At 45.9% G+C, this 17,087-nt stretch overlaps 1 protein-coding gene across 6 annotated transcripts in view; it reads left to right on the top strand.

Annotated features, from left to right (window-relative positions):
• FGFR1 (fibroblast growth factor receptor 1) overlaps positions 1-17,087 on the top strand; it is a 134,430-nt gene that overhangs the window by 70,752 nt on the left and 46,591 nt on the right. For 2 of the 6 annotated variants that reach the window (XM_067470638.1, XM_067470636.1), the window contains 4 exons: positions 3,768-3,912; positions 8,865-9,061; positions 14,363-14,508; positions 16,745-16,866. In XM_067470638.1, the coding sequence (XP_067326739.1) occupies positions 3,768-3,912; positions 8,865-9,061; positions 14,363-14,508; positions 16,745-16,866 (610 nt within the window). Of the gene's footprint in view, positions 1-3,767; positions 3,913-8,864; positions 9,069-14,362; positions 14,509-16,744; positions 16,867-17,087 lie in introns of all 6 variants that reach the window. The other 4 variants (XM_067470637.1, XM_067470633.1, XM_067470634.1 and 1 more) reach the window with 3 other exon arrangements.

Below are 17,087 nucleotides of genomic sequence, written 5' to 3'. Positions count from 1 at the left end.
ATTCCAGTCCAAACTCAGTTGATTGATTGCACTACTTAATTGAACGCCTGTTCAAAGAGCCAGGTCTTCACTTTCTCCTGAACGCCAGCAGGGAGGGGGCCGATCTAACGTCTGCGGGGAGGACGTTCCACAGCTGAGGGGCCACCACTGAGAAGGCCCTGTCTCTCGTCCCCGCCAGCCGTGCCTGCGAGGCTGGCGGGATCGAGAGCAGGGCCTCCCCGGACGATCTTAATGTCCTAACTGGTTCATAGGGGGTGATGCGTTCGGACAGATAGGTCGGGCCAGAACCGTTTAGGGCTTTAAAGGCTAAAGCCAGCACTTTGAATTGTGCCCGGTAGCAAATTGGCAGCCAGTGGAGCTGGCGCAACAGAGGAGTGGTGTGCTCCCTGAGTGCCGCTCCTGTTAACATCCTGGCTGCCGATCGTTTTCTTAACCTTCTCTCTGTATTAATTCAGCCAAACTGGAATCAACCCTCATCAGAAAAAAAATGATGTCGAAGGATTTCATGGTTGAATCACTGGGTGTTGCATCCCAAATCAGGAAACGAGACCATAAGATTAAATCCACCACACTAAAACTTTTTTATTGATGAAAAATTGGTTACAAAAGAAAGTTAAATGCAAAGTCAGAAAGCCACCATAGAAACACAGCAGTCAGGAAAATCTCTGAACTTGAGCAAAATTCCAAAAACCACAATACAAGAACCAGGAACCTGTTAGCTTCTCGCTAACCGTGTACTTGGAAACTAGAAGCCTCTGGGATTACCGGCCATGGAACACAGGAATTCTGCCAAGGCACAGCCACAGTCCCAAACGTTGCTTGATCTAACGAGACACCCGGCAGGAAGCCCCTTAAACCAAAGAAACTATTCCTTGAAATGCCCCTTGACTTTGAAGCCTGGGCCTGCCTCTGCTGTAATCTATTTGACCTTCGTAGGAACTGTGAATCACTCCTGTCTCTAGCTATCTGTTCCCTTCAGTCCTCACTAAAAAACCCAGGTGGAGAGCTATCACGGCTGGATTCCAAAACATTTTCATCCGGCTGTTCAGTTTCACTTTCTCCGCCGCTGACCTCAGCATCAACAACAGTTTCCACACTGTCAGGGGGAGCTACATGTTCAGTGGTTTGCTCAGTTGGAAATACTATCAGAGAATCAGGTTCACACAGATCAGGCTGAACCCCAACACTGGGTTGCTGTGAGTTTTCTAGGCTGTCTGGCCATAGATCATAGAATCAAAGAGTTGGAAGAGACCTCATGGGCCATCCAGTCCAACCCCCTGCCAAGAAGCAGGAATATTGCATTCAAATCACCCCTGACAGATGGCCATCCAGCCTCTGTTTAAAAGCTTCCAAAGAAGGAGCCTCCACCACACTCCGGGGCAGAGAGTTCCACTGCTGAACGGCTCTCACAGCCAGGAAGTTCTTCCTCATGTTCAGGTGGAATCTCCTTTCTTCTAGTTTGAAGCCATTGTTTCGTGACCTAGTCTCCAGGGAAGCAGAAAACAAGCTTGCTCCCTCCTCCCTGTGGCTTCCTCTCACATATTTATACATGGCTATCATATCTCTTCTCAGCCTTCTCTTCTTCAGCCTAAACATGCCCAGCTCCTTAAGCCGCTCCTCATAGGGCTTGTTCTCCAGACCCTTGATCATTTTAGTCCCCCTCCTCTGGACACATTCCAGCTTGTCAATATCTCTCTTGAATTGTGGTGCCCAGAGTTGTCCATGAGTTGTATGCAGCCTTCAAGCTAATTTCAAAACCATGTGAAAATTAGCAGGATCTTTACCATCCTTGATAACCTGTTGACAGAAAGGGAAGGAAGAGAGAAATGCGTGGCAAAAAGAGAAAAGAATATGTTCCAGAGGTTGTGAGGTGCCTCACAACTTCTGAGGATGCCTGCCTTAGATGTGGGTGGAATGTCAGGAGAGAGTGCTACATGGCCCTGAAATACTCACAGCAGCCCATTGTCCCCGTCTTTTTTCCAAATCGGCTTCCCTGCTTTTTTTCCTGTCGAGACGCTTTAGTTATGATCTTTGTTTATCTTTGTTGGTGATCTTTTCACTGAGCGACTAAATCAATTTCAGTATTATCCAACGCTCAACAGAGTTGCCTCACAGAGAGAGCAACGTCAGAAGGAATGGAAATGGCCATCAGTTCCAACCCACACAAATTGACCCTTGCCAAAAGGACCCAGAGTAGCATTGCAGCGAAGGGAGTGAGATGGTTCCGTTCTTCTTTTAGTTTCTCCTGAGATATGAACCAGCCTCTCAATGTTCATCACTCTCCACAAAGAAGGGGATGATTGTCTTTTGGATACGGGTTCAGACACAGTATTTCCATTGACCCTTGGAGAGGTTGACCCAGGTTGGTGCTTGGACCAGACTGCCTAGACCAAACTTGGCACGAATACTCAATATGCCGAATTGTGAACACTGGTGGAGTTTGGGGAAAATAGACCTTGACATTTGGGAGTTGTAGTTGCTGGGATTTATAGTTCACCTCCAATCAAAGAGCATTCTGAATTCCACCAACATTGGAATTGAACCAATCTTGGCACACCGAACTCCCATGACCAACAGAAAATACTGGAAGAGTGTAGTGGGCACTGACATTGAGTTTGAGAGTTGTAGTTCACCTGCACCCAGAAAGCACTGTGGAGTCAAAAAATATGGATCTGGACCAAACTTGGCACAAATACCCAATATGCCAAATTGTGAACACTGGTGGAGTTTGGGGGAAATAGACCTTGACATTTGGGAGTTGTAGTTGCTGGGATTTATAGTTCACTTATGATCAAAGAGCATTCTGAATTCCACCAAAATTGGAATTGAACCAATCTTGGCACACCGAACTCCCATGACCAACAGAAAATACTGGAAGAGTTTAGTGGGCACTGACCTTGAGTTTGAGAGTTGTAGTTCACCAGCACCCAGAAAACACTGTGGAGTCAAACAATGATGGATCTGGACCAAAACTTGGCACAAATACTCAATATGCCAAATTGTGAACACTGGTGGAGTTTGGGGAAAATAGACCTTGACATTTGGGAGTTGCAGTTGCTGGGATTTATAGTTCACCTACGATCAAAGAACCCCTTGAATCGCAGTGATAGAATTGGGCCAAAATTCCCACACAGAACCCCCGTGACCAAGAGAAAATACTGTGTTTTCTGATGGTCTTTGGTGACCCCTCATGACCCATCCAGGGGTCCTGACCCCCAGGTTGAGAAACACTGATATACAGTAAGTTTTTTTCTGGAGGTTCCAAACGCTTGCTCAAAGAGCCAGAAGCGACTTGCAGTTTCTTAAGTCGCTCCTGACATGAAGCAAAATCAGAGTCTCTCCTTTCTCTCCTTGCTTGATGTGTCTCCTCTTCTCGGATGGTGTCCTCTCCAGTTCCACCTCCGCCTGTCCCTTTGCTTTCTCCTGTCCCCTGAAACTAAGCTGGTCCTTCCCCGACTCGAGGTCACTTTTTCCATGTGGCCCATCACCAGCATGTTCCGATGGGCAGGGAAACTCAGTTTGGTGAAGGGTTTTACTGTGGTGTGTTTCAATTTAACCCTGCCTGGGTCGACGGTTGTCCTCCAACTCTTGGTCCACTGAGACCAGCCGTGGTGGTGTCTGCAACTCCTTCAGGAGGTCCTGGGGGCATGTGTATCCCCTCCTCCTCCTCCTTCTCCTCCTCCACTTGGGTTCCTGAAGGGTGCTTAGATGTTCTTCTCCTCTTGTCCTTTCTCTCTCTCCTCTTCCGTTCTTCCCTCCTTCTCTAGACGGCTGGTGTTAACACAACTGACAAAGAAATGGAAGTCCTTCACTTAAGGAATGTCTCCTTTGAGGACGCTGGGCAGTATACCTGTTTGGCGGGTAATTCTATTGGAATCTCCCACCACTCTGCATGGTTGACGGTTCTGGAAGGTAGATACCGGTTCTACTCCTTTCTCGGCCTCTCGGCCTCTTCCTTCTTGGTTCGGGGTCAAGCGTGTCCTGGTTTGCAAGAGCCAACCCTCTTGGAGATGGCGTGATGGTGGACCACATGTTGAAAGGGAGTGTGGTTTCGTGACAAACCTGATCGGGTGGGTGAAAACTCTGTGATTGACATCCCAAATAATTTTGGTCCTATGGTCCAGTCCAGGGTCGTCCACATGTATCTCCAACGGCTCTTGCAAGCCAAGGCATGTCCAGTCTAGATTTAACTGGACGTTTGGTCCAGGTTTTTCCATGCTCTTACGAAGTGGCAATTCTCTTTGTCTCTCCACAAAGTGGAAGGGGAACTGGTGTTCTTTTATGCCCAGAAAAGCCAAAAACAAAAGCCATGGATGACATGCCACTCATATGTCCATGTTCCTCTCCATATGCATCCACAATCCTCTCTCATTCCCACCCTGACTCAAGTTTTGTGAGTTCAAAAACCAGAGTTTTTGTATACTAACCATTTTGCACCTTGAAGAGGCCTTTGAGCTCCTCTCCTGAACCTAAAATGTCCATGGAAGGTCTCCAAACATGGGAAGAATGTCCTCATGGCTTCTCAAGAACGTAGCAGCAAAAGGTGCTACTTTTTTTGGAAGCAGGTCAAGTGGAGAGGGGTGCCTTAGGCTGATTCACTGATCATAGAATCAAAGAGTTGGAAGAGACCTGAACAACAACAATGTACAACAACAAAATTAGTTAAATTAGCCACTTCACATAAAGCGGCACCTAAATTTCCTACTTGACAGATGCAACTGTCTTTTGGGCTGCATAGGTCGACAGCAATCTAGACTATTAATGGTCGGGAGCTTACTCTGATCCCGGCTGGCTTCCAACACATGACCTCTCGGTCAGTAGTGATTTAATGCCCCTAGCTAATAACTAGCTGCGCCACAGCCCGGTATTGTTGTTTATTTGTTCAGTCGTTTCCGACTCCTTGTGACCTCATAAAATAAAGTAAATAAATAAATATAGTTAAATAAATAAATAATAAAGCCAAGACTATTTGCAAACTCCCTGGACGGATTATTGAGGGACTTCCCATTGTATTTGCATCCAATTTAACTGAACAAAAATGAGGGAAGTGTTCTGGTTTCATTTGAGTACAACGTTACAATGAAATTGGGATCTTTGTAAAATCATAGAATCCAAGAGTTGGAAGAGACCTCCTGGGCCATCTTCCAGTCCAACCCCATTCTGCCAAGAAGCAGGAATATTGCATTCAAATCACCCCTGACAGATGGCCATCCAGCCTCTGCTTAAAAGCTTCCAAAGAAGGAGCCTCCACCACACTCCAGGGAAGGCAGAGAGTTCCACTGCTGAACGGCTCTCACAGTCAGGAAGTTCTTCCTCGTGTTCAGGTGGAATCTCCTCTCTTGTAGTTTGAAGCCATTGTTCTATTGCGTCCTAGTCTCCAAGGAAGCAGAAAGGAAGCTTGCTCCCTCCTCCCTGTGGCTTCCTCTCACATAGTTATACATGGCTATCATATCTCCTCTCAGCCTTCTCTTCTTCAGGCTAAACATGCCCAGGTCCTTAAGCCGCTCCTCATAGGGCTTGTTCTCTAGACCCTTGATCATTTGAGTCGCCCTCCTCTGGACACATTCCAGCTTAGAGTCAATATCTCTCTTGAATTGTGGTGCCCAGAATTGGACACAATATTCCAGGTAAAGTGGTCTAACCAAAGCGGAATAGAGCATGGGGAGCATGACTTCCCTAGATCTAGACACTATGCTCCTATTGATGCAGGCCATGCTCTATTCTGCTTTGGTTAGACCACTTTACCTGGAATATTGTGTCCAATTCTGGGCACCACAATTCAAGAGAGATATTGAGAAGCTGGAATGTGTCCAGAGGAGGGCGACTCAAAGGATCAAGGGTCTGGAGAACAAGCCCTATGAGGAGCGGCTTAAGGAGCTGGGCATGTTTAGCCTGAAGAAGAGAAGGCTGAGAGGAGATATGAAAATCCCATTGGCTTTTTTTGCCGCCACATCACATTGTTGGCTCATGTCTAAGGCACCTGATTCTTAAACATCTGGAGGACCAAATGTTTTCCACCTTTATTCTAAAAGACGTGGAGTTCTAGTTTGTATTTGGGGAGACCAGTTCTCTTACCATAGTCCAAGGGTCCTCAAGCATTTTAAACCAGGGGCCAGTTCACTGTCCCTCAGACCGTTGACGGGCCGGACTATAGGTTTTTTTTTTTAAAAAATCAATTAAAAAATCCTTATGCACATTGCGCATATCTTATTTTGCGGTGTGGAAGGGCCCTTAGAGGGAGGGGGTTCTTTCTTGCCCTCTTTAAGGCAGTAATTCCAGGAGCAGAGAATGGAAAACCTTCCTCTTTCTAGTCTGAACAAAATCTGGCTACCAGTATTTAAAAAAACTCCAAAATTATAACTGTAAATAAAGAACAACACTCAAACACAGGGGAACTCCAGACAAGAAACAATCAGGGCCAGCTAATCACCTCTCCCTAAAAACTGTCAGGCTATGAAATGGTAATCTAGGTGGCCAATTGAAACATTCCTACCGACCTCCAACAGACAAGAGTTCTTTCTCCCACCCTGGATCTTCCACAATTTCCCTAGTTAAAGGTGTTCCTCTGACATGAAGTCCAGTCGTGTCTGACTCTGGGGTGTGGTGCTCATCTGCATTTCTAAGTCAAAGAGCCGGCATTGTCCGTAGACACCTCCAAGGTCATGTGGCCAGCATGACTGCATGGAGAGCCGGGGCAGCCTCCCTTGGCTGGCTCACGCTGCCCAACGGGACTGACGGATAGCGTGAGCCAGCCAAGGGAGGGGCACTGTGTGGGGGGGGCGCCCCTCCTCCGCGGGCCGGATAAGGACCCTTGGCGGGCCGGAAGTGGCCCGCGGACCGTAGTTTGAGGACCCCTGCCATAGTTGGCCATCCATGCCCTCTGTTATGTTAACTCTAAAGCTGATCCGGGCAATAGAAATCCCCAGAGTGCATTCTGGAGGCTGAATTCAAATCCAGACGACTAGAATCCGAAAGTACCAATGAGTGTTAGATTCACAGAAAACTACCTTTTAAATAATAATAATAATAATTTATTTATTTTAAACATTTATATTCCACCCTTCTCACCCCGCAGGGGACTCAGGGAGGAGCACACCATATATACGGCAAACATTCAGTGCCGGGAAATAATAATAATAACAATAATAACAACAACAATAATAATAATAATAATAATAATTTTTGTCATGTCAGGAGTGACTCCTGGTGTGAGAGAATTGGCCGTCTGCAAGGATGTTGCCCAGGGGATGCCTGGATGTTTTGATGTTTTACCATCCTTGTGGGAGGCTTCTCTCATGTCTCCGCATGAGGAGCTGGAGCTGATAGAGGGAGCTCATCCGCCTCTCCCCAGATTCGAACCTGCGACCTGTCGGTCTTCAGTCCTGCCGGCACAGGGCTTTAACCCACTGCGCCACTGAGGGCTCCGATAATAATAATAATAATAATAATAATAATAATAATAATAATAATCTTTATTTATATACTATTCCATCTCTCCCAGGGGACTCAGAGCTGTTTCCAGGTAACATCACAAAACATACAAAGTAAAAAAACAACAAACAAAATATAAGCATAAAACCATAAATATATACAAAAATTAAAATCACTTAGATTAACACTAAAAGTTGCTTAAAAACCATCTCAGGACACCGTTTTCCCTCATTGCACTGCCTCAAAGCCAGCGAAGGTGGTCCCTGTGGTGATCGGCACACTGGGTGCAGTGCCTCAAGACCTTGGCCTGCACTTAAACACAATCGTCGCTGACAAAATTGCCATCTGCCAACTGCAAAAAGCCAACTTACTGAGATCTGCACACATTATTCGCCGATACATTACACAGTCCTAGACACTTGGGAAGTTGTCTGCTGTAGACTCATCTTGTTGTGTTTCTAATAATAATAATAATAATAATAATAATAATAATAATAATACATCACACAGTCCTAGACACTTGGGAAGTGTCCGATGTGTGATCCAATACAACAGCCAGCAGAGTAACCTTGTTTGCTGTGGACTTCTCTTGTTGCATTTATAATAATAGTAATAATAATAATAATAATAATAATGTATTGTCGAAGGCTTTCATGGCCGGAATCACTAGGTTGCTGTAGGTTTTTTCGGGCTATATGGCCATGTTCTAGAGGCATTTCTCCTGACGTTTCGCCTGCATCTATGGCAAGCATCCTCAGAGGTAGTGAGGACCTCACGACCTCTGAGGATGCTTGCCATAGATGCAGGCGAAATGTCAGGAGAGAATGCCTCTAGAACATGGCCATATAGCCCGAAAAAACCCACAACAACCCAATAATAATAATAATAATAATAATAATAATAATAATAAAGGTAAAGGTAGTCCTTTGACATTAAGTCCAGTCATGTCTGACTCTGGGGTGTGGTGCTCATCTCCATTTCTAAGCCGAAGAGCCAGCGTTGTCTGTAGACACCTCCGAGGTCATGTGGCCGGCATGATACTCTTTTGCCATACCAAAAAGATCTCAGCTGGCATTTGGAAACAATAAATATTGACAAAATGTATGCTGTGACATATTGTGTGTTTGTATAATATAATAATAATAATAATAATAATAATAATAATAATAATAATAATACGGTGGGTCGGGTGGAATATAAATGCTGTAAATAAATAAATAAATAAATAAATAAACCCAAACTGGGATCTAGAAGGAGTAAGGCCAATTGGTTGTGCTGGTTTCCAAATTCCAATCCCCTTTCCTCCCGAAGTGACTGTGGGAACACCCCTTGCCCTTCCACACACACACCCACCCAGTTGCCACGTGGATTTATTAAAATTGTCGTTCTTTGGGGTCTGCTTTGGGTCTAATACCGTTTTTGCACCGGTCCAGCCATGGAAGACAAGCCTGCGATGATGACCTCCCCGCTGTACCTGGAGATCATTATATACTGCACAGGGGGGTTCCTCATCTCCTGCATGATTGTGACGGTCCTCCTCTACAAGATGAAGAGCACCACCAAGAAGACCGACTTCAACAGCCAGCTGGCGGTGCACAAGCTGGCCAAGAGCATCCCTCTGCGCAGACAGGTAACAGAAAGTAGATAGGGGGTTTGATTGCCACCTACCAACCCTCCCCTTGGAAAGTGCTTTGCTTGTGGGTTTAGGAAGCTTGGTGCATTTGGGGGCCTTTTCCTATGATACATTCATAGAATCCAAGAATCGTAGAGTTGGAAGAGACCTCCTGGGCCATCCAGTCCAACCCCATTCTTCCAAGAAGCAGGAATATTGCATTCAAAGCACCCCTGACAGATGGCCATCCAGCCTCTGTTTCAAAGCTTCCAAAGAAGGAGCCTCCACCACACTCCAGGGCAGAGAGTTCCACTGCTGAACAGCTCTCACAGTCAGGAAGTTCTTCCTCATGTTCAGGTGGAATCTCCTTTCCTGTAGAATCCTAGAATCCAAGAGTTGGAAGAGACCTCCTGGGCCATCCAGTCCAACCCCATTCTGCCAAGAAGCAGGAATATTGCATTCAAATCACCCCTGACAGATGGCCATCCAGCCTCTGTTTAGAAGCTTCCAAAGAAGGAGCCTCCATCACACTCCCTCCGGGGCAGAGAGTTCCACTGCTGAACGGCTCTCACAGTCAGGAAGTTCTTCCTCGTGTTCAGATGGAATCTCCTCTCTTGTAGTTTGAAGCCATTGCTCCATTGCGTCCTAGTCTCCATGGAAGCAGAAAACAAGCTTGTTCCCTCCTCCCTGTGGCTTCCTCTCACATATTATACATGGCTCTCCTCTCAGCCTTCTCTTCTTCAGGCTAAACATGCCCGAAGAAGATGCCGAGAGTTCAATAAACAAAGTCCAGGGATTAAGAATCTATACTGTAGTCAAAAGCCAGTCCAAAGGTTCAAGGTTTCAGGAATTCCAAGATTACAGGAGACAGGTCAGGATACCGAAAAATCCAACAGACCTGGGGGGAAAAACCAGCAGCATCCACCACCAAAATGCAACAGATTCTTTTCTCCCAAAGATCAGTCTCAAGGTTAGCTCCTTAAATCCAGTAACACCCAGCTGCACACCTCCACCCCTAATTGCTTTCACCCATGAACTCCCACTTACAGATCACCAAACCCTCTAGAACTAATACTCACATTAACCCTTCCATCACCAACCACCATCAACTTCAGAACATATGACACTACCTCACTCTGATTTTGAAGATGTAACGGTGCTGGTATAAGGGAAGGAGGACACAGTTGAAGCAGACAACAGAAAAAGAAGCCTGGCTGGTAGGTTTTGTAGGATAGGAGCCAAGAGGGTTGGCAGCGGGTGAAGAGGACAGGGTTTGTTCCTTGGCCTCGGTTAAGGTTTTGGCAATAGAAATTCTGGCCTTCCCCAGCATAGTTCTTGTTGTCACTAGAATTATTTACACTGCCCTTTTAATAGGCAGGGTGTTGCTATTGCCATCTCGACCTTCATCGTGTGGCTAAATAGTCCTCACTGAAAACAAAGCTGAATGCTGCAACAAGGAGAATGTATTGAATAATGCAAATGAATCATAGAATCCTTGAGTTGGAAGAGGCCTCGTGAGCGAACCCCCCACCAAGAAGCAGGAAAATCACATTCAAAGCACCCCCGATAGATGGCCATTGTCATATTGCCAGGGCTCTGCTAATATTTAGGCAGAGATGAACCAAACTCCTAGTTTGTGTTAAACAATTTAATTAACCATCAGCCAAGAAGCAGGAAAATCACATTCAAAGCACCCCCGATAGATGGCCATTGTCATATTGTGAGGACTCCGCCGATATTTAGGCAGAGATGAACCATACTCCTAGTTTGTGTTAAACAATTTAATTAACCGTCAGCCAAGAAGCAGGAAAATCACATTCAAAGCACCCCTGATAGATGGCCATTGTCATATTGCCAGAGCTCTGCCAATATTTAGGCAGAGATGAACCGAACTCCTAGTTTGTGTTAAACAATTTAATTAACCCTCCGCCAAGAAGCAGGAAAATCACATTCAAAGCACCCCCGATAGATGGCCATTGTCATATTGTGAGGACTCTGCCGATATTTAGGCAGAGATGAACCAAACTTCTAGTTTGTGTTAAACAATTTAATTAACCCTCCGCCAAGAAGCAGGAAAATCACATTCAAAGCACCCCCGATAGATGGCCATTGTCATATTGTGAGGACTCTGCCAATATTTAGGCAGAGATGAACCAAACTCCTAGTTTGTGTTAAACAATTTAATTAACCCTCCGCCAAGAAGCAGGAAAATCACATTCAAAGCACCCCCGATAGATGGCCATTGTCATATTGCCAGGGCTCTGCTAATATTTAGGCAGAGATGAACCGAACTCCTAGTTTGTGTTAAACAATTTAATTAACCCTCCGACAAGAAGCAGGAAAATCACATTCAAAGCACCCCCGATAGATGGCCATTGTCATATTGCCAGGGCTCTGCCAATATTTAGGCAGAGATGACCCAAACTCCTAGTTTGTGTTAAACAATTTATTCAAAACAGCACTTACTTTCTGGCTGTTTTAATAGTCCAAAACATAAAGATTGCACTCAGCCACAGAATATAAAACAAAAACAGCAAACGCTGTTGCAGGTTCAAGATAACTCCGTAGTCAAAAGATCCAGTCCAGTGGTCAAACGTCGACAGTTCAATACACAAAGTCCAGGGATCGAGAGTCTGTTCCGTAGTCAAAAGCCAGTCCAAAGATTCAAGGTTCCAGGACTCCAAAGGTTCAGGAGACAGGGCAGGATGCCGAAAATCCACAAACCTGGAGGGAAACCAGCAGCATCTACCACCAAAATAAAGACAAATACTTTTCTCCCGAAGATCAGTTCCAAGGCTCGCTCCTTATATCCAGAATCACCTATCTCTTGCATACCTCCACCCTTAATTGCTTTCACCCATGAACTCTTACTTACAGATTACTCAACACTTTAGAACTAAGACTTACATTAACCCTTCCATCACCAACCATCATCAACTGCAGAACATAATACATGAGAGCCATTCAGCCTCTGTGTCCTCCTTCCCTTATACCAGCATCGTTGCATCTTCAAGACCAGAATGAGGAAGTGAATCCCACTGGTATATATTCCCCACCTCGGTCATGAAACATTTTCCCCATTTCCGCCGTTAGTTTAGGGATGGGAATGGTGTGACCTTCTGGATGCTGAACAACAACTCCCAGCATTCCTTGCCTTGAGTTGTGGGGCCTCCAGGCATTGAGAATTGTAGTCAAGCAACTGCTGGGCGAGTGGGCTTATTAACAAAAGACCCTCCTCATACATGCACAGCAGAGTAACTTATCAATAACAGCGTGACCCAGCACCGGTAGTGACAAAAAGGAACAAAAACACATAGACCAATGTTATCTCTTCCATAGGAGGTTCTTCCTTATAGCAGAATAATATGGTTGCACTATTTACAAGAATAGGGTTTCCATAACACAAAGAAAGTTCAACCTTGACATTGGAACTTCACACACAAGGCCTCTCATACCGAGGCTTCCCTCACACACAGGCTTCTCTCACAGACTGAGGCATACCTCACACTGAGGCCTTCTCACAGACAGAGACCTTTCTCCCACTGAGGCAAAAAGCGGGTGCTGGAAAGAATTTATTTATTTCAGTTTTATATACCGACCTTCTCACCTCTTTTTGAAGGACTCAGACCAGTTCCCAGCCATAAAAACACATACAATCGGTAAAAACATCATAGTTCATATTATAATAACACATTAAAAACAACAAATATATCCAAAACTACAGTGGTCAGTCGTCATACTAAAAAACAATTATACATCATTTTCCATCCATGTCTTAGGGTGTTGTCTCACTCATCAAAAGACTGTCTCCATAACCACGTCTTCACCTGTTTCCTAAATGTCAGGATAGAAGGGGTGGTTCTGATCTCCAGTGGAAGAGAGTTCCTGAGTCGAGGGGCCACCACCGAGAAGGCCCTGTCCCTCGTCCCCACCAGACGCAATTGCGGAGGAGGTGGGACCGAGAGCAGGGCCTCTCCAGACAATCTTAATAATCTTGATGGTTCGTAGGGGAGAACACGTTCGGAGAGGTAAACAGGGCCGGAGTCGTTTCGGGCTTTATAGGTTAACACCAGCACTTTGAATTGTGCTCGGAAGCTAATTGTCAGCCAGTGGAGCTGGCGTAACAGCGGAGTGGTGTGCTCCCTGTACCCAGCACACGTTAGTAGTCCGGCTGCCGAGCATTGGACTAGCTGCAGCTTCCGGGCAGTCTTCAGAGGCAACCCCACGTAGAGAGCGTTGCAGTAGTCTAAATGGGATGTAACCAAAGTGTGGACCACCGTGGCCAAGTCAGACTTCCCAAGGTACGGGCGCAGCTGGCGCATAAGTTTTAATTGTGTAAATGCTCCCCTGGTCACTGCCAAAACCTGGGTTTCCAGGCTCAGCAATGAGTCCAGGATCACTCCCAAGCTGCGAACCTGCGTCTTCAGGGGGAGTGCGACCCCATCTAACACAGGCTGTAACCCTATGCCCTGTTTGGCCTTACGACCGACCAGTAGGACCTCTGTCTTGTCTGGATTCAGTTTCAATTTGTTAGCTCTCATCCAGTCCGACATAGCGGCCAAGCACCGTTTCATGGTCTGGACAGCCTCCTTGGAGACAGGTGAGAAGGAGTGACAGATCTGGACATCATCTGCCTAGAGATAACACCTCAGTCCGAAACTCCGAATGATCTCCCCCAGCGGCTTCATGTAGATGTTAAATAACATCGGGGACAAGATTGAACCCTGTGGGACTCCACACCACAACGGTTGTGGGGCCGAACAGGTGTCACCCAGTAACACCTTCTGGGACCGTCCCTCAAGAAAGGATCGGAGTCATTGCAAGGCAGTGCCCCCGAGCCCCATATCTACAAGGCCTCTCATACCGAGGCTTATCTCACACACAGGCTTCTCTCACAGACTGAGGCCTACCTCACACTGAGGCCTTCTCACAGACGGAGACCTTTCTCCCACTGAGGCAAAAAGCGGGTGCTGGAAAGAATATCGTACAAAACCTTAACTGGCACAACCTGGGGATCACAACCAGACACAGCGAAGACATCTGCCCTTGCGCATTGCTACTCTGCTTCTAAGTACGCATCCCAGTGTGGAATACATCTCACCACGTCTACGCCCTACACCACTGGAAAAATTATGCTGTTTGGCTGGTATGGCACCACCTAACATCCGCCGGGAAGTAGCAGCCAGCAATGAAAGGAAGAAAGATGTGATCTTCTTAGAGACAGGCCACCCTTTCCCCTACCACATCCCCCCAAACTATTCTTACTCTTGAGGTCTTCCCCGAAGGGTAACCGCCACTCCCTCTCTTGTTTTGCCACAGGTATCGGCTGACTCGAGCTCTTCCATGAATTCAGGTGTAATGCTCATGCGCCCCTCGCGACTTTCTTCCAGCGGGACTCCAATGCTGGCGGGCGTTTCCGAGTACGACCTGCCAGAAGACCCTCGCTGGGAGCTACCCAGAGACAGGTAACAGGGGGCCCTTTGCTGTGGATGATGGGTTTTCTGGGTGTTTCCAGAAATGTAAACCACCCCGAGTCCCATCGCCCCGGGCTGAGAAAGGCGGTATATAAATATTTATTTATTTATTTATTTTACAATATTTATATTCCGCCTTTCTCGCCCTGCACGGGACTCAGGGTGGATCACAATGCACATATACATGTCAAACATTCAAAGCCATTTAGACATACAACATATATAGACAGACACAGATGCATTTAACATTCCAGCTTTTCTGGCTTCATAAGGGTATGCTCGATTCCAGCCACAGGGGGAGCTGCTGCTTCACTGTCCATTTGTGACATCGAGTCTTTGATGGAGTTCTTCCTCATTCTTCTGCTCGCTGCTGGAAGGTTTTATGGCATCGTAAATTAAATTAGCCTCTCCGCATAAATCGGTACCTAAGTTTCCTACTTGACAGATGCAACTGTCTTTTGGGCTGCATAGGTCGATAGCAAGTTAGACTATTAATGGTCCACTTGTGACACTGGATCCTTGGGAGTTCTTCCTCATTCTTCTGCATGCTGCTGGAAGGTTTTATGGCGCATAGGTCGACAGCAAGTTAGACTATGAATGGTCCACTTGTGACACTGAGTCCTTGGAAGTTCTTCCTCATTCTTCTGCATGCTGCTGGAAGGTTTTATGGTGCATAGGTCGACAGCAAGTTAGACTATGAATGGTCCACTTGTGACACTGAGTCCTTGGAAGTTCTTCCTCATTCTTCTGCATGCTGCTGGAAGGTTTTATGGCGCATAGGTCCACAGCAAGTTAGACTATTAATGGTCCACTTGTGACACTGAGTCCTTGGAAGTTCTTCCTCATTCTTCTGCATGCTGCTGGAAGGTTTTATGGCGCATAGGTCGACAGCAAGTTAGACTATGAATGGTCCACTTGTGACACTGAGTCCTTGGAAGTTCTTCCTCATTCTTCTGCATGCTGCTGGAAGGTTTTAAGGCGCATAGGTCGACAGCAAGTTAGACTATTAATGGTCCACTTGTGACACTGAGTCCTTAGAAGTTCTTCCTCATTCTTCTGCACGCTGCTGGAAGGTTTTATGGCATCATAAATTAGTTAAATTAGCCTCTCCGCATAAAGCGGCACCTAAATTTCCTACTTGACAGATGCAACTGTCTTTTGGGCTGCATAGGTCGACAGCAACTTCGACTATTAATGGTCCACTTGTGACACTGAGTCCTTGGAAGTTCTTCCTCATTCTTCTGCATGCTGCTGGAAGGTTTTATGGTGTCGTAAATTAGTTAAACGAGCCTCTTCACATAAAGCGGCACCTAAATTTCCTACTTGACAGATGCAACTATGAATGGTCCACTTGTGACACTGAGTCTTTGGGAGTTCTTCCTCATTCTTCTGCATGCTGCTGGAAGGTTTTATGGCGTCGTAAATTAGTTAAATTAGCCTCTTCACATAAAGCGGCACCTAAATTTCCTACCTGACAGATGCAACTGTCTTTTGGGCTGCATAGGTCGACAGCAAATTAGACTATTAATGGTCCACTTGTGACACTGAGTCCTTGGGAGTTCTTTCTCATTCTTCGGCACGCTGCTGGAAAGTTTTATGGCGTTGTAAATTAGTTAAATTAGCCTCTTCACATAAAACGGCACCTAAATTTCCAACTTGACAGATGCAACTGTCTTTTGGGCTGCATAGTCGACAGCAATCTAGACTATTAATGGTCGGGAGTTTACTCCGATCGAGGCTGGCTTCCAACTCATGACCTCTCGGTCAGTAGTGATTTAATGCACCTGGCTAATAACTAACTGCGCCACAGTTGTTGTTTATTTGTTCGGTCGTTTCCGACTCCTTGTGACCTCATAAAATAAAATAAATAAATAAAGTTAAATAAATAAATAATAAAGCCAAGACTATTTGCAAACTCCCTGGACGGACTATTGAGGGACTTCTTATTGTATTTGCATCCAATTTAACTGGGAGGAAATGGGGGAAGTGTTCTGGTTTCATTTGAGTACAACGTTACAATGAAATTGGGATCTTTGTAGAATCATAGAATCCAAGAGTTGGAAGAGACCTCATGGGCCATCATCCAGTCCAACCCCATTCTGCCAAGAAGCAGGAATATTGCATTCAAATCACTCCTGACAGATGGCCATCCAGCCTCTGTTTAAAAGCTTGTAGATGTGGATTCTCCCTTTGCTCCTAGCATTTCCTTTGTTTTCCTCCATCCTAGGCTGATTTTGGGTAAACCATTGGGAGAAGGCTGCTTCGGGCAGGTGGTTCTCGCAGAGGCAATCGGCCTGGACAAAGACAAGCCCAACCGAGTCACTAAAGTGGCCGTAAAGATGCTCAAATGTAAGTGATTGCCTTCTTCCTGCATTGCTTTCCAAGGGCAGTAGCTGTCTTATTGCTATAGAACAGTAGTTCTCAATCTTCCCAGTGCTGCAACCCCTCAATACACTTCCTCATGTTGTGGTGACCCCCAACCATAGCATTAGTTTTGTTGCTACTTCACAACTATGATTTTGCTACTCTTATGAATCATCATGTAAATATCTGATAGGCAGGATGTATTT

The sequence above is a fragment of the Anolis sagrei genome, chromosome 7 (assembly GCF_037176765.1).
Source record: "Anolis sagrei isolate rAnoSag1 chromosome 7, rAnoSag1.mat, whole genome shotgun sequence".
Lineage (NCBI taxonomy): Eukaryota > Metazoa > Chordata > Lepidosauria > Squamata > Dactyloidae > Anolis > Anolis sagrei.
This window is presented reverse-complemented; position numbering and strand designations above follow the sequence as displayed.